This window comes from Schistocerca gregaria, chromosome 1 (genome assembly GCF_023897955.1).
Source record: "Schistocerca gregaria isolate iqSchGreg1 chromosome 1, iqSchGreg1.2, whole genome shotgun sequence".
Taxonomy (NCBI): domain Eukaryota; kingdom Metazoa; phylum Arthropoda; class Insecta; order Orthoptera; family Acrididae; genus Schistocerca; species Schistocerca gregaria.
The window spans coordinates 804,216,073-804,241,654 of NC_064920.1; the positions used below are offsets into that span (position 1 = coordinate 804,216,073).

Consider the following 25,582-nt stretch of genomic DNA (forward strand, 5'->3'; position numbering starts at 1 on the left):
TTTTTTTAATTTCGTTTTAAAAAATACAAATTACTGTATTCCTCCGAGGTTTAGGGAAGTGCACTTGAGTCTTTTAATGTTTCGGGCAGCAGTCTTTCATACTGTGTAACGTAATTGCAGTTCATGCAATATTCTCAGGTTTTACCGTAAATGTTACCTTGCATGTGGATTTCCAGTCAGCCTCTAAGATAATTTTTTTGTGAGTTTGTGTGAAAACGTAGGCGTTTGAGAAGCTGGTGCCAACCGAGTGCTTGTGTTTTGGAGACATTTCTGTTCACTCTATCCTGTCATATGACAAATCTTCACACATTTTCTTTCTAGCTCAGTTATACGTATGGACAGTTTCTATTGGAAACTTACAACTTAAATACTGTATCAAATGCCTTTTGTTAAGGTGCTCTGCCTCTAAATATGGACCAATATTATTTTACTTCATAAAAATGGTAAAATCAGGCCTTCCACTTTTAACGTGGCGTATTATCGAGTTCTTATTTACCTGTCATCACACCACTTGCAGATAAATAGCACGCTGCCCTTCCTTAGCTTCATAAAACGGTTTCTACAGAAAAATGTTGATATGATGACTGAAAAACTGGCACTGTTGCTAAAGCAGCATTCTCATCACGTCGGCATTTCTACACATGTGTATACCTTAATTAAACGAAGCAAAATAGCTAACATTGATGTCATCTTATAAAATCGGTTTTTTTATCTTACTTTGCAATTTAACTCGACCTTCGGCCGTCTCCTTTTGCAGAACAAACTTCCCATTATAAACTTACTCAATTCGGCAGTTCAGACTAAGCTCGGAGGGTTACATAATGGCACTGCGAACCATAAACATAAGGGCGAGTTTTACATAATAGGTATAAGTTTTATGTGGTTGCTTAGACATGAGGTACCTCTGCAAGAAGCGTTCCGCGGCAGGCTGGTTCTGCGTTTTAATCCCATTCTGCTATTGTGCGCAGCTTGTTAAGGTCACCACCAGAAAACCGACGGGCCCATCTATGGCAATAAACTCATTGTACGGCTACTGGCACTACACAACAGCTAGCGGTCTGTTTGCTACGTTTGTCTTTTTGAAGCTTCCTCCATATCAGATCCTGGAGAAAGAATGTCAGAGGAGAGGGCAGTAGCGTCAGGGCCTCCCTGGAGACGTCAGAGCTGTGGCGCGCGCCGTTGAGGGCGCCGCCGTTGGCACGTGAGGAGAAGCGGGAGCGGGCGTGTGGCCGCGTGTCACCTGCGGGTGACGGACGAGTAGGGGAAGGCGAAGACGCGCACGTAGTCGACGCGCAGCGCGGCGTCCTCGGCCCGCCACGTGGGCTGCCACCAGTGGCGGCGCTCCCAGAAGTCGCGCATCGGCGCCGCCGACGTCCAGTTCCACGGCTTGGGCCGCGGGAAGTTGCGCCACCCGTCCGGGAAGAACTTGCCGCCCACCGCCACGTTCATGATGATGAAGAACTGCCGGCAAAACACGCACTTCCTCTAACAGCTCTACAACAACGACAGCGCTGAGCAGACACATTCAACACACTCTCCTGCAATACACGTTCTATACGCAGCGAGATAGAAACGAAATATTCTAAGTGGTTCATATAGCTCTGAGCACTATGGACTTAACATCTGAGGTCATCAGACCCCTAGAACTTAGAACTACATAAACCTAACTAACCTAAGGACATCACACACATTCATGCCCGAGGCAGGAGTAGAACCTGTGACCGTAGCTGTAGCGCGGTTCTAGACTGTAGCGGAATATTCTCTTTCTTTTTATAACTAGCTTAGCGCTCTCTGCTTCATTCGCGTGGACTGCACGGTCTACACAGATGTTTTCTTTGTTTTGCCGCTAGGATTAGCCGAGCGGTCTGGGCGCTACAGTCATGGACTGTGGGGCTGGTCCCGGCGTAGGATCGAGTCCTCCCTCGAGCATGGGTGTGTGTGTTTGTCCTTAGGATAATTTACGTTAAGTAGTGTGTAAGCTTAGGGACTGATGACCACAGCAGTTAAGTCCCATAAGATTTCACACACATTTGAACTTTTTTCGTTTGTTTTCCTTTAATCGAATTTTTATGTTTTTCATACTTCTGACCAAAATGCGAATTGGTATTTGGAGTAGAAGGTCTTTGCTGGTCCAGGTCTCCAGGTCTTTGTTACTCCTGCTTTCTGAGTTCTAGTGGTGACATTTCGTTAGAAACCTTCGACCCTTAACACATATTTCTTTAGAAAACTAATACGAATGTTCATAGATTTAGATTCAAAACATTTAAATATACCGAAATATTTCCATAAAACTTTTGATCCCCTATTTTACTCCCTTAGGGATGGAATTTTCAAAAATACTGACGTTGCTTTAAAAATACTTGAATAAGATTTATTAAAAAAGACTTTCATCCCCTATTTTACTCCTTAGTCGGTGAAATTCCAATAATGCTGAAACACGCACTTTTTTATTTCTGACCGAGTAATCGAATACCAATTCTCGTAGTTCTAGCTTCAAAATTTCCTTAGTAGCGATACATTTTCAAAAAGTGTTTCATCCCTTGCTTCACCCCCTTAAAGGTGAAATTTTCAACACTTCTTTACTAAACGATGCCTACGGTATATGATCAACACCCTCTTAAAATTTAACGTTCCTACCCTTACCGGTTTGGACTGGACGATGATGAGTCAGACAGTCAGGACATTTTCTTTCATGTAGTGTGTAATGGGTATGAGTAAAGATATTTTTGTTGGTGAATTGGGGTGGGGTATTGAACTCCATTACAGCAGTATTTACGTCATTTGCAGACTAATAATTATTGCTGATACAAGTCATATATTTTTATGTTGGTTAACACCTCCAAGAACATGTGGAAACAGCAAGCCATTAATGCTTATCTTCCCCTGGGCAGCAGGTCAGGTGTTGATGTGTGGATGCATGGAGGCAAAAAGGGTTGTCTATACCGACAGGCGTACACCACTTAGTCGTTCTGTTACGACGATAAAGAAAACACCAGATCGTAAAGTTTGTGACGTGTTTGTGGGAAGACTATTTGAAGTAGAGAAAAAACAACCAACACACTGATGTGTGTACATATAAGGTACCAAATATAAAAATATCTGCACTTATAACCATTACATACTGCACGTAGGGTTTGAAGAATGGATATAATGAAACCATTGCTGTATTTGAGTACGACTTGGACAGTTAGAGCAGTTAAAGCTACACGTTGAGAGAGATGTGATCTGAACCATCTTTACCCCCCGCCCCTCTCCCCCTCCCTGCGATCTTATAACTCCTGTTGGTACTATCTCCAGGACGTAGCTTCATTAATTTACCATAGATTTTCGTAACAAAAATAACTGAAATTTATGGACTGATACATCTTCTAGGTTGCGAGCCATATGTAACAACAGCAACCAATAAATAAGTTTCGCTCGCCCCTCGATCTACTGACATGTGTTGGTACTATCTCCTTGAATAGTACAGCCGCAGTATCTTTATTTCCGCGATCGCAATTGCCGTTATTCTAACATAATTTATGTTGTCTATTATGCACGTATTCGTGAATAATTTTTCCCCTTGTTTCCTGTGAACATTATCATCTTGTTTTCAAGGTAATTAATATTTGATTACATATTTACTCGTTATTCTTTTACGTTAGCAGGGATCGAAATGCTCATGTGATACCCACTTGATAATATTTTTATTTTTCAAATTTTATTTTATCAGTCTTTTGACTGGTTTGATGTGGCCCACCACGAATTCCCCTCCTGTGCCAACCTCTTCACCTCGAAGAAGCACTGGCAACCTACGTCCTGAATGTGTTCCAGTCTCTGGTGGAGGCTCTGTTATGGTATGAGGCGTGTGCAGTTGGATTGATATGGGACCCATCACACTTCTAGATACGACTCTGGCACGTGACACGCACGTAAGCATCCTGTCTGATCACCTGTATCCATTCATGTCCATTGTGCATTACGGCGGACTTGACCAATTCCAGCAGGATAATGCGACACCCCACACATGCAGAATTGTCACAGAGTGGCTCCAGGAACATTCTTCTGAGTCTCATATTATGTTGGCCACTAAAAACCCAGCCATAAAAATTATTGTGCGTGTCTGGGACGCCTTGCTGTTGAGAAGAGATCTTCAACCCCTCGTACTATTACGGATTTATGGACAGCCCTGCAGGATTCATGGTGTCAGTTTCTTTGGTTCTTCAGTGTAAATTTACACTAAAAGTAGCGTGGATAGAGGTAGTGATGTTTATTCGCTCGCACAAAACTTCGATGTGCGAGCTGGTCATAAGACGACACTGCCTGGGAATGCTCTTCGTCTTGGGCACTCGAGAGAGAGACAGACGTGCGCAACTCTTCTTTCTCACTCTCGAGCTGGTAGACATATTTGACCACAGTTCTGCACACCATTGGTGGGATGTTATATATCAGTTACATTGCTCCACTGACGCTGGTTTTCCTTATTCAGGAAAAATTCGTGGCCTGACGGTTTTAGTACAAATAATGGTAGCACAAGACGTTGACAGTACTTCTGCGACGTTAATCAAACTCTATAGTAGATGGGTTGTGATAGCTATGATATAAATTGTCTTGTTCTTACAGGCAAAAATCTGTGGCGCACAACCCGCAATCGGGCATCTGCCCTCACTGCAGGCAGAGTGCAGCCCTTTTGTAGCAGCAGAAGTTGGAGAGGAAATATGCCAGGCCCATCGCACCGGTTCCTTTTATATGCGGGAAGATCCCCTGTACTCAATTTGATAGCAGCACCCTTTATTGGTTCCTGTTGATGCAGATACATATGCTGCGAGCAGTATGTTGGGCGTATCATTTGTGCTACAAGTCATAGAGATAAAATATGTAGGTCCATTGTGTTTAAACAGTGAAAAACACATCTCTGTGCACTGATTCTCGCAGGTTACACAAACCGTAATCGCAAGCGCAGTACAACAGAATTTTAAACCCCTTGTCCACACTCCTTATACCGTCGCACAGGCAACAAACAAGAACTATTAACACTTTCGTGTGGCAGAATATGAATAAACATTAATGTCGCTTGTCGATGTTGATGGAAACATTCAAAAGGGATTTCATACATCATTTATATGCGCAGTCACGTCCGCAGCTCGTGGTCGTGCGGTAGCGTTCTCGCTTTCCACGCCCGGGTTCCCGGGTTTGATTCCCGACGGGGTCAGGGATTTTCTCTGCCTCGTGATGACTGGGTGTTGTGTGGTGTCCTTAGGTTAGTTAGGTTTAAGTGGTTCTAAGTTCTAGGGGACTGATGACCATAGATGTTAAGTCCCATAGTGCTCAGAGCCATTTGAACCATTTTTGCGCAGTCACTGCACTATTTTTATTTGCGAAACCTAAGTCTTGTTGTGTGCAGCTACGGCTAATAGTGACCCTGTAACGCCTTGCACCGTTCAAAATATTAAAAAAAAAATGGCTCTGAGCACTATGGGACTCAACTGCTGTGGTTATCAGTCCCCTAGAACGTAGAACTACTTAAACCTAACTAACCTAAGGACATCACACACATCCATGCCCGAGGCAGGATTCGAAACTGCGATCGTGGCACTCGCACGGTTCCGGACTGCGCGCCTAGAACCGCGAGACCACCGCGGCCGGCAAAATATTCCATGTCCTCATTGCACAAAAGTCTTTATAACAGATTCCAATAGTTTCAGTTCATAGTGATATCAGTCTTATCGATTCATTCTTTACTGGAGGAACGAACTGCAATAATGTAAAGATTAATAATAATATATTCATTAGATGTAACACTGTCTGAAGACACCTAATATCGTGTGAGCCCTCTATGACAGGATCGGGAGTTTTCCCTCTTGAGCACAATCCATTCCTCTTTTTTTCCTTACATCGCGGCCGTTCACCGAGGGTCACTACGTCCCTCATGTCAGTTACCTGCAGTGCCCTTGACGTTTTATTCCACCGCTGAGTGATTCTTTCCGTAAATTTTATTTTTTTACTTATTATTAGTCCTGGTACCGAATTACACGTGAATGATTTTGTGTTGGTAATCCTGTACTGACATGACCAAAATTCCTGCCCTTCCCACCACCTCACTTTACTAATTCCCTCTACATCTAATTTCAACCTGATCATTTCCTTCTGAAATTCTCTAACCTACCTACTTACCCGATTAGGAGCTCAACATTCCAAGCTGCGATTCGTACAACGATATATTGTTTTTTTCTGATGACATCCTCACATAGAAAGCTGAATAGGAGATTACTTTATCTCGCGGAAATCACGAATAAACCGAACAGTAGAGCTGCATGTCCTCGAGAAACACAACGCTTGTTCCTGTGATGTAATATGAAAAAAAAAAAAAATTAAAATTGTGTAGGCTTCCTTCAGTTATCATGAAAGTTTCCTGGGTATGTTTCAAATGTTCAAATGTATGTGAAATCGTATGAGACTTAACTGCTAAGGTCATCAGTCCCTAAGCTTACACACCACTTAGCCTAAATTACCTTAAGGACAAACACACACATCCATGCCCGAGGGAGGACTCGAACCTCCTGGGTATAGTACCGCGTCATATAGTAGTAAACGATTAATGACTCAACCAATGTTTCACCCCAGGAAAGCCAGAAGAAGTCCACTGTAACCATGGCCAAATACTGGTTTCATCAGTAACCGTTTATTACAATACGAAGCTGTATCATACGCGGAAAACTCCCATGTTTAAAAATTTAGTTTAGTGTACGTGCAAAAATATTTATGAAAAATGGACAGACAGGAGGGATACTTGTGCCTGAAACAAAATCTACACCACAGTTTAGGTACATGAAAACACACTTACGGACTAAACTATGTATGGCGTCTGAATTTGAGAACAGAGTGTCGTGCTCTAGTCAGAGTTTCTAAAAGTAGTGGAATGGAACCAAAGAGACGGCTGTCTGAAGAATATCTGCACTGTGGTCTTTTGGTGTTCTGATACTCGTAAGGAGGATGTTCTTCCAGGACACAGTGATGACTACAGAGAGCACCGAACGTCAAGTCAGTTGCCACCGCTAGCTGAAGCGTGAATGTAGGCAACCAAGCACACAGGAAAGCTCCGCAGTGGAACTCCAACCAGGCGAAGCAGCTGCCGGTCTCGTTTAGCTTGGCGCAGACAGACAAGAAATAAAACAATGAAACTATATTCTTCTCGTAATATTCAAAGCATAGCTTATATTACGCAAAGTAAACAATGTTCTATCACAAGTATTACGAATGATAAATGATTCATATTCATCTTCATCATGGATAGAAATTATTCACAATACGTTAATCTGCAACAGTTTTCTCTGACCTGCTGATTACTAGATTCCCGCAAGCCAGAACTTCCAAATGTACAGTACAAGAAGTGGATTATCGTTTGTAATTGATATAAACCATTCCACCCAATCACAGCACTTTTCAACGAAACTCTGCAGATATCGGTAGTTTAGAGGCGATAAAACAGAGACCTTTAAAAACGTCTTATCTCCCTCATTTTTGAAGAAGCTATGGCCATCTCCGGCTTCGGTACGTTAACCAGTACTCCCGAAAATCTCATACTACGTTTGAACTCCAAATACAATCTGTCAAAATTTTGGTCAAATCCATTAGAGGATATGTCATACACCTGAGTAAACACTTTCTTCGCCTTTAAAGACCATTTAACTGTGTATAAGCAAAATTATCCTGTAACAGGACAGAAATTTTCAGAATTTCACATTTTTCATCACTCGAGGAGGTTCTGTAGAAACGTTCTTGTCCTTTTGCAAAGATCATGGCCACATGCTAACCATAGTTATACAAGGTTATACATATGAATGATCCTCATGCTACTCCACTTTTTAAATGCGTCTCTATTTCTCGAAGAACTCACTTTCGACGTCCTTACTGTTTCGACAAAACACGCTCACATAGAAAAGTCAATCACTTGTAATTAAACATCTGTAAATTGGTGAGATTTTCGTAGGCTGTATTGTCGAAAAGTTGTAATACTATGCAATGTATGACAGCTAACTATTATAGAACTTTTGTTCTCAGCAAGGATTTTGAAAGTTTAAAAAAAAACTGACTGAAGTTTCTCATACTGAGAAATTGGAAGGAGCGCTCTATACTCACTTGAAAAAAAAAATTTAATAGTCGAGATCGCACTAATTAATTTTTGTTACCAACGGCCGGTTTCGACGGTAGAAACCGTCATCTTCCGATTTTCAAATTTTTTTTTTTTTTTTTTTTTTTTTTTGTAAATCGTATTTCACTACGCGTTTATCATGCCGTCATTATCATGGAGAAAACACAGCACATTATACACAGGTTTGTGAAGAATAAAACCATGTACAGATAAAAAGCACCTTATGTAGAAGGGCATTTTCACACACGTTGTACTCCATTGAGGCTTTTCAGCTTTTGAAATGCACGATATACAGTAAAAATGCACATTTAGACAAATGTTTACGTTTACATGACTTGTTGTATACGCCATGGACACCTCAGCAGAAGTGCATTTGCGCGATATACTTTGATTGAGATGTACTCATGATGTATATAACATGACATGCAGAAGTAAATATTTGTACAAATGTGCATTTTTACTACATATCGTACATGTTAAGTACTAACAAGGCTCAGTGGAGTGTGTGAACGCGACCATTTGCACATGGAGATTTTTATCTGCACATGGTTTTACTTTCGACAGATATATGTATAATGTGCTCCATTTTCTCCACGGTACTGACGACATGATGTTAGTGAAAACGCATAATGCAACACGATTTATAATATAAATATGTTTGAAGACCTGAAGATCTCGGTTTCTGCTTCGGAACCGTTCGTCAAAAATAAAAAAATAATTAATGCATTCTCGATTGTTAAAAGATATTCATTTAAATAAATTAATTGAGAGTCCCGAGAGCTGAGTTTTCAGAGTGACGGATTGCCGTGCTACGATTCCCGGCTGGGTCGGCGATTTTCTCCGCTCAGGACTGAGTGTTGTGCTTCATCTCCATCCAGTGCGCAGGTCGCCCAATGAAGTGTCGAATGTTATAATTCCTGCACCAAGGCGATCGGACCAGCCTCGCAAGGGGCCTCCCGACCAATGACGCCAAACGCTCATTGCCATTTCCATTGAGAGTTACTTTTGGAAGTGGAATGGAATTTTAAAGAGAAGATATTATGATCACCTAACGAATGTTGCAGTCCTTAATTGTCTGGGGGAAGAGCATTAAGACTTCTTCTCCCATTTAATTGAGAACTGTAATCAACAGGAAGGACAAAGAAATCCCTGTGTCGTAAGCTGTCGTAGTTTTGTTTGCTTCCACACGTTTGGCGTCACATAGGTTTCGATGTAATTTCTCTCCGTGTTTTACGTGTATGAGACTGAGCTGAGCTATAGAGACGGTCTCTTCTTCGTTCCTATTAGTCTGATTCGCTCGCAGGACGGCAACTGCCCTTCGACAGGGTCTCATAATGGTCTCAGTTCTAGCCAGTCCCACGCAACATAATCGGAGACATCTCATTTTCTAGTCTTTGCATTTCTCAACTGGAAGCAAAATTTTCCAAAATGCCCCACAGGAGCTTAAAGCTAAGCTTTGTTTCTCTGGGGTAAATCTGAACCAAGTGAACGACAAGGATCCCCTCTTCCAGGAGTCAGCAACATCTCTGAAAGTGTTGCAGGCTCTCTGAGTACTTTACAGTATACTATGTAGCTCTGTCGGGTTTATTTCACTCTGTAAATTAATGTCCACTATACTCACAGAGTCACTGAATCCTTCGAAACCACTTTATAAGTGTTTTTTTCTAAAGGTCTTCGAACAGATGGACACATACCCTTGCATGTGCTCCTCCTCTGTACGACATATCAATTACTTTGGCAGAGTGGTAGACTTCAGTCATGCGACACTAGGCTGGAGCTGTTCAATAACTGTAGCTTATTATCCATTATAAATTATTAACCGTTGTGCTGCACTGTTCATTTCCGTATATATCCTGTTATCGAGCCCCGATTTCAAGACACCAACATAGATGACGCAATGGTTGAGAGAATGAACGCGAGTTCAGGAGGATCGGGAATCGTATCACCCTCTGAGCGGTTTCCAGGAAAGAAAAAAAGAATATTACAGCATTGTTCCTGGGAGACCCTGAAGATTTGGTTCAGCGTCTAATCGGAAATTTTTTTCCCTCGTGCCAAATGACAATATTTGGTGCGGAGTTTTGTGTGCAGATTGTGTGTTATGTATATTTTTTGAGTATGGGTGACTGTAAGGGGTTTATGTTGAGATGTTCTTTTAAAAACACCAAGACCAGTTTTCTTTGATACTCTCGTCCATTCAGAGGTACTCTGTCTCTAATAATCTAGCTGCCGTGTCGTGTCGTGTCGTGACGTTAAACACCAATCTCGTGTCTTTGGACTCCTGCAGTATCCTCTTCCATAATGTAAGGGATACAGTTCGTTCCTTATTGGTCTTTTAAGGATACCGACATCGATCTCGTATGTAATGTATCGGATCTATCCTTACTTATCTCTGCCAGGCCAGGGCGGCAGAGATGACGAGGGACTGGGTCATGTTACGAAAGAGGTGTGGTTTTGCCGCGAGTGAATGTGAGTCGGTCTGCCAGCAGGGCAGGTTGCGGTAGCGCGTGATGAACGTGGTCGAGCATACAAGCGTAATGAATGCTGACGAAGATTAATTTCGGAATTTAAGAAAGAATTTTTAATATATATAGACTGAAGCAGTGAGTGAAAATTTGTGCGAGTACCAAGGCTGGGAGTCGAACCCAGGTCTCCTGCTTACTAGACAGGTGCGCTACCCACTTGGCCACCTTGATGCAGCGGTTTTCACAACTGCACGGATTACTCTGGCATGCCTCCCTCCTAGATCCAAATTCTCACTGGCGCTCTAGTCTACTTTAAATTCCCCCTTACACACGAGAAAACTGCCGAGGCTCTCCATGTTCTGGAATAGCACCTCAGCGCCGGACGTTACTGGGGAATCCAGTCTGAAACACAGCTGCAGGTACTTAATACAGATGAAATGACACAATTTAATTGACCTTACTGGTTTCATACAGAAATGACTTTATGTATGTAGACTGAGGAGGCAAGTGAAAATTTGTACGAAGGCCGGGAAAGTCTCTGAAATTATGTCATTTAATTTCTATAAGTACCTGCAGCTGGGTTTCAGGCTGGATCCCCCATTTACGTTCGATTCTGAGGTGCTATTCCAGAACATTCCAAAACTGTTCGCGTGTAAGGGGGATTTAACTGACTGGGGCGGCAGTGAGAATTTGGACAGAGGAGAGAGGCATGCCAGGGTAATCCCTGCAATTGTGTGAACCGCTGTGGCTAGCACGCCTGCCTAGTAAGCTGGAGACCCAGATACAAAATTTCACGAGCCGCTTCAGTCTATATAGATAAAATCTTATCTGTATGAGACCAGTAAAGTCTCTGAAATTACGTCATTGCAAGAATATTTGAGGTATTATAGCGACTGTATCGAACCTAACTTGGGAAACTCCCCATTGCAACCCCCTCAGATTTAGTGGCAAGATGGCGCAGTGGATATCCCGTCAAAAACTGAACACAAATCAAGCATGAAAACACGAAGAAGGTATACAGAACTGTGAAAAAAGAAGCAAACTGGAAACGATGAAGGGCCTAAGCTCAAGATGCGCAACATTGAGCACAGTAGAATAGATGCGGCGTCTTAGTTATGTGGTCCGTCTTCAAATCTCCCTCGTTTGCCATTTTTTTTTTCAAAATTATCAACTGTCCCGCCCATCGTTGACGTGTCTGTTCGCTATATTCAAATTTGTAGTTTAACGTCCGTCTGCAGAAGCGAGCTGTAAAGAAGGAATTCCCACACTTACTTACCTCCTATCTGTTCTACACATGTACCACATGTCATGATCCTTGCGTTCCGTTTAGGAAGTTTTGGCTCTTGAATTCCTTTGTTGTAACATACTTCACTCCCAATTTTTGTTGTTGTTGTTTTTTTTTTCATTTCTGTGAGAGGCCTTTGTGGCATGTCACTCTATTCATCACATTTGCTTGTGACGGTAATATATTCTTACCACATGACTCATATTCTATAACAATGTATAGCATGACTACAGAAGGAGGACAAAACTGTCAGTGACTGGACGGAATTTCATAATTTTGTGAGGGAAAGAAACAGGTTAGGAGGGAGTTTTGAACACTGTTTTCCCACTTTGTAGTCCAACTCTGAACCACACAACTACAACGCTATTATTCTTGACATTTGCTAGATGGTGACTTGTTGAGCTTGGACCGTTCACTGTTTCTATTTTGTTGCTTCTTTTTCCACTGTTCAGTACTCTTTCTTACTATGTTCATTCATGATCTGTATTCAGTTTTTGACAGGCTATTGACTAGGCCATATTACCACTAAATCTAAGGGAGGGGGCTGCGATGGGAAGTTTCCCTTGTATGAGCAACGGCTAACGCGTGTGAGATCGTCCAAGGTGAACTGCGGTGTGAATGCGAGTTAAACAACGTGTGCACATTTGTGCTGATTTTAAAGCAGAATAAATTCCCTGTTCATTTAAATCGTGTGTACTTCAAAACGTATTTTCCTCATTTTCTTAATATTTGATGCCAGTCAGGAATAATACGAGTTTCAAAAGAGTACGTGCCACGAGAGGCATAGTTAGAGACTGTAATCGTGAGATGCGTATTCCTTGGTATAAGGCTGTCCTTCAGTGCTGTCATGAATATCATAGGACGATGCCTAACATTTCGGCAGAAAACCAATCAGAACTTCTTTTTCTTGTGGCTTTGTGCCACATTGGCGCAGAGTCGACGTGGTTATTAAAGGATGTGGCACGGTAAGCTTAAGGGGGTGGTCGGCTGGCCTTCGTGTCGCCACCTTGTTACCTTCTCAGACAGAATCTATATGAGCCAACAGTCTGAGTTTAGTGTTAGTCACACGAAAGCAAGCGAAAGTTTTCGAAATATTTGTTAATCTTGAGATTGAGGCGGGATTTGGGTAACAGCCCTGTATTCACCTAATGGGATGTGGGAAACCGACTAAAAACCATATCCGGACTGACCGGCCCACCGACCCTCGTCGTTAATCCGCCGGGCGGATTCGACCCGGAACCGGTGCACCTCCCCATTCCGAAAGCAGCACGTTACCAAGTACGCCAAACTAATAAGAATACCTTTTAATATCCAATACTGGGGAAGACGTACATTCTGCAGTGGTTGTTTTATGAGAAGTATTTCCCTTGCAGTGAAGATAACAGCCACTACCCATTTCACGAGAAACACACATTTTCGAACAGTGACAAACCCACTCTCTTCAAGTTTGCTCCGCATTTTGCTTGGAGTATCGTTGTAATAGAGCGAGGCTTTGTTGCTTATAAGACTCCTGTTCGGATTGTGAAATGTATGACTTTCAAATACGGTACTCTACAGAATGTACCGTCTGATGCTATATCCAGGAATTGCATACCTGCAAAAAATCCAACTCACTAACATTTTAAAGAGCGGTATAAAATGACAGTGCAGGGAGTCCCGAGGAATCGTCTGTACTCCTCCACATAGCGTGGTTTGAAGGTCGACCTGAGAAGCGAATTCCCTTATCAGGTTCTCCATGCAATACAAGTCTTTTCCAACTATTGGAAAAGTCTCATCGAAGTAATATTTTACATCAGTTTTCAGGCAATATTTTATCCTAACAATGTTTGCCACTATACTTTTCTCATTGCCACATATTTTAGTGCAAACTGGTCAGTAACTGTGGCAAAATGATAAAACGTCAGTGTTTTGGTTTCTGACACTTGTCGCTCTGGAAATCTCCTCTCTCCTACCTCACCCTTTCTTCACGATAACCAAAGAACGAGGTATGTTCCACGCCAAACAGCTTACAAGTCGGCGACTTCAGAATAAGCGTGCATGGATCACAGGCACGAAACACAACACGGAAAAATTAAGTAAAATATTCTGTGACGGATTGTCATACCGGTTGGGTATAACATGTTGAAAGAGAGAGTGAGAGAGGGAAGGAGACGCACCTCTTTGTCGAAAGGCGCAAGCACGTCCCCCGCGCGCCAGATGTTGTTGCCGCCGGGGTTCTGCTCGAAGCCGCCCAGCCTCCAGAAGCCACCGGGGGGCGCCGAGATCGACCCGATCAGCTGATGATCGATCGTGAAGCTGATAGAGTTACGTGTCCACACCATCCCATAGAGGTGGAAGTCGTCCGCGAAGTCACGGCCCTTGGAGAGAGTCCTGAAAATGAAGTGTAAATTACAAAATTATTTTATTCTGCAGTCCAATGTCCATTAAAATACATTCTGTGTCGACATGATATCAGATGAATGAGTTTCCGCCAGTTACATTTCTTTGTTACTACTGGAATCAGAAAAGAATTTGCTGGTCAAACTTTTCTTCCAATGCATCTTTCTTTCGATCTACTATTTATCTGTAGATATTTCATCTTCCTAATGAAATTATTTATTACTATTGATGAAATAACGAACATCAACCAAACTGGAACAGTTTATATATTTCAATGGAGGTAATTATACAGTAAAGGAACTGATGACACATTTAAGGTAAGGTAAGCAAGTGCGTTCCTGGTTAATTCTCGAGCTGACGAGGAGTGCTTAGGAGGAATAATTTCATACTCGTATCAGGCCCCTATCTTTCCCTATTAACAACCATAAACTTCTTCCATTATAATAATTTAGTTGCAATAGGGTCCACGGGCGTGACAGAGTTCTTGAAAGAAATACGTTTCCTACAATGGATGTTATCTATTTCATTTTATTTCCGTTTTTTCTTTTCTTTCTTTTTTTTTGAGTTCGCAAAATAAAAATAAAACAAAAATAATTAAAATCGGATGCAGGAAACTTATGTGTTTCAAGATCTTTTCCTCTATGCTGAAGGACTCGCAAGTCCGAAATCTTCATTCTTTCAATCCCAAAGATATCAAAAGCGTACATAATCTCGGTTTCAGTATTTGTATAACCATGACAATAATTTATCAATCATACACAAGCCGGTCACTATGGTGGCTCTTATATCGTATTTCTTAAAATTAAAAAAAATGGCTCTGGGTACTATGGGACTTCTGAGGTCATCAGAGGTCATCAGTCCTCTAGAACTTAGAACTACTTAAACCTAGCTAACCTAAGGACATCACACACATCCATGCCCGAGGCAGGATTCGAACCTGCGACCGTCGCGGTCGCGCGGTTCCAGACTGAAGCGCCTAGAACCGCTCGGCCACAAGGGCCGGCTCTTATAATTAGCTAACGACAATATTTCTCGGGCTAACGCGCCCCCCTCCCACCACGCCCCCTCCCCCCCCCCCCCCCATCCCGCCAAACACTAGATCGCTTCCATTTCATGTAAGCATATTAAATTTGGGCTCGGTAGAAAAAGGGGAAATGGTACCTTTGGTAAAGCTACAATAGTAAAATTACTGTGTCTTTGGAGCTATTTGGATTACATTTAAATGGGGTTTGAGACTAGAATGGGCCACAATATTTTGTCTTCTCAAATCATGCAAGTCGCCGAATGTACCGACAGCCCAATGAGGCGTTTAACCCTCAGTGTGTGGAGAGTGCCAAGCTGGCCTGAAGGGGTGTTGTGTTATTTTTGGGCTCTTTTTGGCACCGTGACTTGGATCCTGTCAATCAGGTTACCGCGAATACGAACTAGGATGTTTATTTCAACATTCTCGGTGGCCCTTCTTCTACATCTTCATGAATGTGCTGTAGATATTCTCATCCAAGATAACAACAACCGTGTTCACAGCACTGCACGGATACGTTCCTGGTTTGACGAACACTTTGGCGCCCTATCTTACGTGGACTGGCCCGCTAAATCATCCAAAAATGATCGCATAGAAAATATCTGGTACCGGTACCGTGTAGAAGAACGGATGAAACGTAGAAATCACGCCTTCTTAAACTAGATAGCTCTGTAGGATCTAACCGTCAATGATTGACTTCAGCGGAATTTGGTACATCTGTTGAAATTTGCAGGATATTATCAAGGCTCGAAGCGTCGTTACACGATATTAGCGTCGTGTCTCCTGCTGTTGAGCAACATTTATGTCGAGTGTCCTTACATCAGGAGTCTGCTGTTGGTATTTTCTCTGTTTATTTAGTACATGCACATGCAAGACGTACTTATAGGTCTAGTAATGTTAGCGGAGTGTACTTCACTACCACGAAATGACGAAGGGTCTGGAAAATGAAGATTACAATGTAACGTGTCGTCTACTACAATTTCATTACAGACTGCGTACGAACTTGTATTGAGGAACAATAGATACAAGGGAACTATACGTAAGTACACTGCCTGACAAAAAAAAAGTGAAACATTGCAAAGGACACGGCTGGATGTCCACGTAATTTCGTACACGTAGTACAATATTTAGAGCTGCAATTTTCTCTAACTCGAAAAACTGCGACCAGAGTGCATTAATTTTGTTCGCCTTTTGTGTTGTTACCAGACCTGGCAGGGTATATAAAGCGCATGCAGAGCGTCAGATGTTAAATCATCATTGCGAAGAACACAGAAGTGCTCCGTACTTGTGTGGGACACGTGACAGAGTTTTAAAGGGCCTTACTGTTGGTCTCCAGATGGCCGGCTGGTCGAATCGTGCAGTACTCAGATTTCTGGGGCATTCTGATGTGACAGCGACGCGATGTTGGATTCTATGGGAACGTGAATACAGGCATACCCGTACTCAAGGCTCTGGTCGACCATTTTGACAACCAGAGGAGAGAATCGGCACATCACAGCTCCTCCACATCTGCTCCTGTCATCCAAGGGCAAGTAATGGAGTTCTTGGGATGATCCGTGTCATCCCACATCCCTGGTTGGGCACAAGCACCTGCGGACTAGAGAATTACAGTCCCATGCGTAGGCTGCTGTTTACATAATGAAACATCCCCTTTGAAAAATTGATGAATGACTGTGCTAGTAAACCTCTACGTTATTTGATTTTCAAACAGCTGAGCAAAACTGAATGTACTCAGACATTACTCTCTTTACTTATTCCGATCAAGACTAAATTGACACACAATATTTTTAGCAAAACGCAATTTGACTTTCAATAATCCCTACAAAAGAATGGCCCTGACTAACAATAACCTATACCTTTCATGAATCACTTACCTCACAAAAATCTTCGTTACTCTAACTACTGCAATACAGCGAGCGCCACTACTGCCAGCTAAATAAAAGATTCTAACTACTGAACGCTCGAACTACTGATAGGCATAGTCAACAAATAAAAGATTTTGACAGAGAACAAACAATGTATTTACCTTAATCGTGTTCAAAAGTCATAATATATATATCAGACATCCAGTCTTACAAATTTACTGTCTCTGATGGACACAGGTCCAGATCATCCGCTCTCAAAACTCCGCCATCTCTCTCCCCACATCCACCACTGCTGGCAGCTCACCTCCAACAGCGCAACGCTACGCGCTGTTCACATCCAACAGCCCAACACTACAATAGCAAATTCCAACAATGCCAACCAGCCTCCGACTGCACACAGCACAGTCAGTGATTTTCATATAGAGCGCTACATGGCGTTACCAACATAAAAACCTAAACAGCCTACTTACGATCAGAACAGAAAAAATGGCCCTGAGCACAGTGGGACTTAACTTCTGAAGTCATCAGTCCCCTAGAACTACTTAAACCTAACTAACCTAAAGACACCACCCACACCCATGCCCGAGGCAGGATTCGAACCTGCGACCGTAGCGGTCGCGCGGTTCCAGACTGTAGCGCCTAGAACCGCTCGGCCACCCCGGCCGGCATCAGAACAGAAACGGCAGCGTTTGGGGAGTTGGCCCACCGGCAAGCATTCACTGCTGATGAATGGCGTCGCATTGTGTTCAGCGATGAACCGCGGTTCTGAACTAGTCCAGATGACCATCGCTGGCAAGTCTGGCAGCGACCTGGGGAGATGATTCTTCCTATATTTTGGAGAGGCATAGCGGTGTTACTCCTGGCGTCATTGTGTGGCGAGCCATTGGGTATGACTTCGGGTCTGGGCTTGTAATGACTGAGGGAAATCTGACGGCGCAACGGTACATCACGGACAACATAAGACAGTTTCGTCGTACTATTTTTCGTCAGGAGAATGTCCTTCCATACATGACACGAGTTCCTGTGAACTATCTGCGTGGCCAGCAAGATCCCCAAATGTGTCCACGATGGAACATATATGGGACCAGCTCAGATATCTACTTCGTTCCAATGCGAGTATCCAGGATATCATGAAGCGGTTACAATAGCTGTGGGCAGCTTGCCTCACGAGAGGGTACTACGGCTTTAGGGCACCCTCCCCAATCGGATCAGCTCGTGCATCCAGACCGTTTGGGGGCAACTTTATGCTGGTAAGTGGACACACAGTAAAAAGTTCTTTGCAAATTTGACTTGATATTGTAATTCCTGAAATGACGTCATATACCCCCTCAAGCAATGAAGTTTCATTTTGTTTCTTCCTACCCTTTTGGGTGCTTCACATTTTTTTGTCCGGCAGTGAAGTTTAGGGAGGATTGTGGGAGAACATAGAAGCAATTCAGAGGCGGGCTGCTAGATTTGTTACTGGTAGGTTTGATTATCACGCGATTGTTACGGAAATGCTTCAGGAACTCGGGTGGGAGTCTCTAGAGGAAAGGAGGCGTTCTTTTCGTGAATCGCTACTGAGGAAATTTAGAGAACCAGCATTTGAGGCTGACTGCAGTACAATTTTACTGATGCCAACTTACATTTCGCGGAAAGACCACAACGATATGATAAGAGAGATTAGGGCTCGTACAGAGGCATCTAGGCAGTCATTTTTCCCTCGTTCTGGAGAAGATGCTAGTTGTGGTACGAGGTATCCTCCGCCACGCACCGTATGGTGGATTGCGGAGTATGTATGTAGATGTAGATGTAGAATTCACGGAGAGCCCTAATGTGGATTTAGGACCACAATTTGAGTTACAATCATTCCAGATGGGATTCCAATGTTTTAACTATGACTCCACACCAGCTCTTCTGTCACTGCGGTATATTTATTTATTGTTCCACATCCCAACTTTTGACGACTGCAGTGTGAAATGTCTGAGAAGTAATTTTGTAGAATACCTGCGCATCGTTTTTTGAGGCTGCTTGCAACTTGTTCAGAACCCTCAGTACCGATGCTGTTACAGGTCAGGTCCTCGCGACCTGTGCTGGTAAACATACAGCGCCCGGTGCCCCAGAACGGCTGCATCGGCCCACGCGGCTCGCCGCGCCGGTCTGCGACGATCCGTCAGGGAAGCTGGCCTCGGCGGGCGTGGTGCGCCGACCTTGGCGGAGCAGCTCTCGGTCCGTCTTGCTCAAAGGTCATTAAGCCAAAAATACCTAATCGGCAGGCAGGCAGCAGCAGCCGAGCGGCAACCTGAGTAACGGTCGACGCTGCTCCCGCTTCAGAAGCCTCGCCTTCGCCACGCCTCGACTCACAATGGGTGCTTCACTTTTACCGTTCTACACAGCCACATTTACAGCGAGTGACATTTACATCAGCTATAGAATTTCCCACTATGTGTCACGAAAATTCGTCAAAAAATTACGCAAGCTAACTAATGAATTTATGATCTCCTAAATAATCACAATGGAATGGATAGTCTCAAAAGAGGTTACAATATCAACATCAGAAAAATGGAATAAGGGTATTGGAATGCAGACGAACTAAATGGGAACTTGTTGAGGAACTTAGATTAGGAAGTTAGACACCAAAAGCAGTGAGTGTGCTCTGTTATTTGTGCAGCAAAAATAACTGATGGTGGCTGAAGTGGAGAAGGTTCAAAAAAATGGTTCAAATGGCTGTGAGCGCTATGGGACTTAACATCTATGGTCATCAGTCCCCTAGAACTTAGAACTACTTAAACCTAACTAACCTAAGGACATCACACAACACCCAGTCATCACGAGGCAGAGAAAATCCCTGACCCGCTGGGAATCGAACCCGGGAACTCGGGCGTGGGAAGCGAGAACGCTACCGCACGACCACGAGCTGCGGACAGTAGAGAAGGTATAACATGCAGACTGCAGTGGCAAGCAAACTATTTCTGAAAAAGAAGGAAATTTGCTAACATGGAAAGTAAATCTTAAAGCGTAAATCTTAACAGTAGGTAGTCTGGAGTGCAACCTTTCACGGAAATGAAATGTAGAGGACAAGCAGTTAAGTCAGCAACAGAATAGAAACTTTTGAAATGTGGTACTACAAGAAAATGTTGGTCCCGGCGGAGGTTCGAGTCCTCCCTTGGGCATGGGTGTGTGTGTTTGTCCTTCGGATAATTTAAGTAGTGTGTAAGCTTAGGGACTGATGACCTTAGCTGTTAAGTCCCATAAGGTTTCACACACATTTGAACATTTTTTGAAGAAAATGTTGAAGATTAGCTCGGCAGACGGGATAAATAAAGATCACGCACTGAATAAAATTGTCTAAAAAGTAATTTACGGTCCAACTTAACTAAAAGGAGGGATCGATTGGTAGGATACATCTTGAGGCAGCAACTGATCGACAGTTTGGTAATGGAGGGGAGAGTGTATGAGAGGGGGAGGGGGGGAAGGGTAGTAACAGTTGTAGAGGAAGACCGAGGGATGAATACAAATGTTAAAATATGTGTGAAATCTTATGGGACTTAACGTCTAACGTCATCAGTCCCTAAGCTTACACACTACTTAACCTAAATTATCCTAAGGACAAACACACACAGCCATGCCCGAGGGAGGACTCGAACCTCCGCCGGGACCAGCCGCAGAGTCCATGACTGCAGCGCCTGAGACCGCTCGGCTAATCCCACGCGGCGGATGAATACAGCAAGCAGATTGAATTGCATGTAGGCCGGCACAGAGTGCAGAAGCGTAGAGACCTATATCAAACCAGTCTTCGGACTGGAACCGCAACACGAACAGATGTGTCAGAGCTTTCCAGTTAATTATTCGTATTTCTCCGTTTACTGTACTTACAGATGCAGCAGTACGTACCAACAGCACAATTATCATTATGACCAAGAAAACAGCTTAAGGGGGTACATTTCAGTTACTTAACTCGCTGACTGTGAAAGAGATGTTGTAGTGAGGTATTCAATTTTAATATAGTTCCTACATTTGAAATATAATCTGGGTTCAGTTTTACACATTTACATAGTGCTGAGAGTGCTTGTTCTGATCACTGAAAATTTGTTTGTTTATTAAACATTAAGGCAAAAGAAATAGACATCGAATAAGCATATGAACTTCGCCGTATGGAAGCTACTAGTATTGTTCCCCCTCTCGTGTCGAATATTAACATGAAACACACGTCCTGATAAACAGCTGAGTATCACCCCATCATGTATGGCTCCACTGCGTAGCAACGTGTTCACGTGATAGGGCGACGACGAATTTCTCCACACGGCCTTTTGATACGCACATCTACCTAAAATTAACAGTTGAAAACAAGTGTTCTGTTTTTATCAATGGTTTCTCGTCTGAAGAGAAAAATATTCACTTTCGTTGTGTTTTTGTTTTTAGGACTCCTATTTTCAGTAGTCTCAGTTACACAAGTAACGTGTGTTACATTATTTTTTGCAACTGTAGTAATAGTCTAATTTATATCATACGCGTTTCGTTTTATTTCAACGTATCTTCGAGTATCTCTGTAACGATTTGGTTTTTATTACAAATATTTTTGTAAAGATCATAAAGAGGTTTTAATTACTACTACTAAGCAGTACTGAATTATAATTATCACTCACTATTTTAAAAATCGAACACCTATGTGTACAACAACGTTACGAATGAAGTAGGAAGCAAAAATCGTGATAATATGAGCGTAATCCCAAAAGTAAGGTCTCCTATTTTTTTATAACTACATAGACCTGTTTATTTCTACAATGGTTTACATCAGTTTACAGCTTGAACATTTAGCTATTTTTCGACATGGTCACCATTTCTGTCAATGCGTTTTTGCAGACGCTGTGGCAGTTTTTGTATGCCCATGTCATACCAGCTCGCCGCGATGCTGTTCAGAAAGTTATGAACCTCTTCTTTCACCTCGTCGTCGCAGCTGAATCGCTTTCTGTCCAAATGTTCTTTTAACCTAGGGAACAGGTGATAGTCACTGGGCGCCAAGTAGGACTGTAGGGTGGGTGGGTGATTATGTTCCACTGAAACTGTTGCAGGAGCGATGTGTGGGCGAGCGTTGTCATGGAGAATGTATACGCCCTTGCTCAACATTCCTCTCTTCCGATTCTGAATTGCCCGTTTGAGTTTTTTCAGTCTTACAGTACCTGTCAGCGTTAACTGTGATCCCAGTGGGCATAAAGTTGACCAACAATACCCCTTTCCTTTCCGGTTGTCATGACTTTACCGGCAGACCTTGTTTGTTTGAATTTCCGCGGCTTTGGCGAAGAAGGATGCCGCCACTAGCGTGAGTGTTGCTTGGTCTCAGCTGAAAAGCGGTATGCCCAGGTTTCGTCACCCGTGACAACTGTGTCCAGAAAGTTGTCCTTTTCGGCTGCAAGGCGGTGAAGAAATGTGCAGGAAGCATCAACTCATTGCCGCATGTGGTCCTCAGTAAGTATGTGTGGCATCCATCTTGCGCACACCTTCCGGTAGTTCAATGTTTCCGTTAAAATTCTGTTAGCAATGCTTCTGGGAACCTCAGGAACAAACGTGCAGAGATCATCCAGGGTGATCCGCCGATCTTCACGCACGCTTTGCTCAACCTTCAACACTGTCTCCTCAGAAACCGACGGTCTCCAGCTCCTTTGTTCGTCGTGAATTTTGGTCCGACCAGCTGCAAACTCTCTACACCACTTACGAACATTTTTGACTTCCATAGCACGACTCACCATGCACTTTGGTCAATTGTCGAGGGATTTCAATCGGCGCAGTGCCTTTTGCGTTCAAAAACCTAATAACTGCGCGCAATTCGCACTTGGCGGTAACATCCAACGGAAGCTCCATTCCCAACGGCTGCCAAGCCAAGACAGCGCCGCAGCGCGGCGTGCGCATGTTTACACACTGTGCGTGAAGCGCTCTTCATAACAGTGTCACCAAATGCCACACAAACAGAGTTCTGTACTTTTGGGATTACCCTCGTAATTCTACTATAATATTATTTAATAGTAGTAATGTAAAACATGAGAACTGTTTACCAACTTGACAAGAGAGATTTGTAAGAAAAACCAAATCGTTATACTGACCATTGTAGATACACTGAAATTAAATGAAAAGTGTAAACAAAACTTTTGTTGGAATCGCAAAAGATGGTATGTAACCTATTACATGTATATCTTTAGTTTCAGTGTTTATGAAGCAAAAAAATAGTGTTCAGAACGAGCACTGGCACTTGAAATGCTGTAGGTTACAAATAATAATCTTTTCACATGCTATTTACTATTCCACAACAGTGGCATCAAAGATGAAAGGAATCGACGTGGGCGTCTGACAGTATGTTACTTTTCCTACCACAATGTATGGCTAGAGGAGTGTTACGTGCTCCTCCATCTGGCGTTAGCAGCTGTAATAAAACGTACGGGTCGACGGAGAACTATTTATGGAGCATATACAGTTTTTCTAGGAATGTGAGTCTATTGTCGAAAAGAGAAATAAACTGATTTGTCGCGTAGAAACACCAGAAATCGCAGGTGCGCTGTTGTACACTCCTGGAAATTGAAATAAGAACACCGTGAATTCATTGTCCCAGGAAGGGGAAACTTTATTGACACATTCCTGGGGTCAGATACATCACATGATCACACTGACAGAACCACAGGCACATAGACACAGGCAACAGAGCATGCACAATGTCGCCACTAGTACAGTGTATATCCACCTTTCGCAGCAATGCAGGCTCCTATTCTCCCATGGAGACGATCGTAGAGATGCTGGATGTAGTTCTGTGGAACGGCTTGCCATGCCATTTCCACCTGGCGCCTCAGTTGGACCAGCGTTCGTGCTGGACGTGCAGACCGCGTGAGACGACGCTTCATCCAGTCCCAAACATGCTCAATGGGGGACAGATCCGGAGATCTTGCTGGCCAGGGTAGTAGACTTACACCTTCTAGAGCACGTTGGGTGGCACCGGATACATGCGGACGTGCATTGTCCTGTTGGAACAGCAAGTTCCCTTGCCGGTCTAGAAATGGTAGAACGATGGGTTCGATGACGGTTCGGATGTACCGTGCACTATTCAGTGTCCCCTCGACGATCACCAAAGGTGTACGGCCAGTGTAGGAGATCGCTCCCCACACCATGATGCCGGGTGTTGGCCCTGTGTGCCTCGGTCGTATGCAGTCCTGATTGTGGCGCTCACCTACACAGCGCCAAACACGCATACGACCATCATTGGCACCAAGGCAGAAGCGACTCTCATTGCTGAAGACGACACGTCTCCATTCGTCCCTCCATTCACGCCTGTCGCGACACCACTGGAGGCGGGCTGCACGATGTTGGAGCGTGAGCGGAAGATGGCCTAACGGTGTGCTGGACCGTAGCCCAGCTTCATGGAGACGGTTGCGAATGGTCCTCGCCGATACCCCAGGAGCAACAGTGTCCCTAATTTGCTGGGAAGTGGCGGTGCGGCCCCCTACGGCACTGCGTAGGATCCTATGGTCTTGGCGTGCATCCGTGCGTCGGTGTGGTCCGGTCCCAGGTCGACGGGCACGTGCACCTTCCGCCGACCACTGGCGACAACATCGATGTACTGTGGAGACCTCACGCCCCACGTGTTGAGCAATTCGGCGGTACGTCCACCCGGCCTCCCGCATACCCATTATATGCCCTCGCTCAAAGTCCGTCAACTGCACATACGGTTCACGTCCACGCTGTCGCGGTATGCTACCAGTGTTAAAGACTGCGATGGAGCTCCGTATGCCACGGCAAACTGGCTGACACTGACGGCGGCGGTGCACAAATGCTGCGCAGCTAGCGCCATTCGACGGCCAACACCGCAGTTCCTGGTGTGTCCGCTGTGCCGTGCGTGTGATCATTGCTTGTACAGCCCTCTCGCAGTGTCCGGAGCAAGTATGGTGGGTCTGACACACCGGTGTCAATGTGTTCTTTTTTCCATTTCCAGGAATATATATATATATATATATATATATATATATATATATATATATATATATATATATATATATATATATATATATATATATACGACTTATGTGACGTAGCCCCATGCACTCCAGAACAAACTTCTTCTGGTAATTGACTCCTGAGGAAGACAAACAAATTCACAGTTACACGATGAGATTTTTCAAGGTGAAGGAGGCTTGCCATCGAGCAGCATTAAAGAGACTCCTCCCAATTGCACTCCACTAGCGCAAACATGCGATGTCTGTTTTTATCGTCAGGTAAAGAATTTGATCAGAAAGCCACAAAACGGCTCTTTTCTCTTCGAAAGAGAAAAATAAATCACACACAGAGAAGACTGGGTCAAATACAGTGCATTGCACATCAACCAGACATCCACCACAACATTCGCTGCCGAATTATGAGATGAGAGAGAACTTCTTACGACTGTAAATCAAGGTTTATTTCCCTACAGAATTTTTTAAAAAA

The 25,582-nt window shown here is 43.6% G+C and overlaps 1 protein-coding gene across 1 annotated transcript in view; it reads right to left on the minus strand.

Annotated features, from left to right (window-relative positions):
* Window positions 1-223: 223 nt before the first annotated feature.
* The window catches only part of LOC126270294 (beta-1,3-glucan-binding protein-like), a 273,194-nt gene continuing 247,835 nt past the window's right edge, over window positions 224-25,582 (minus strand). Inside the window, exons 5-6 of the mRNA XM_049974060.1 lie at window positions 14,035-14,248; window positions 224-1,461 (exon numbers count right to left, since the gene is read on the minus strand). Coding sequence (XP_049830017.1) covers window positions 1,237-1,461; window positions 14,035-14,248 — 439 coding nt within the window. The 3' untranslated portion in view covers window positions 224-1,236. The remainder of the gene's footprint in view (window positions 1,462-14,034; window positions 14,249-25,582) is intronic.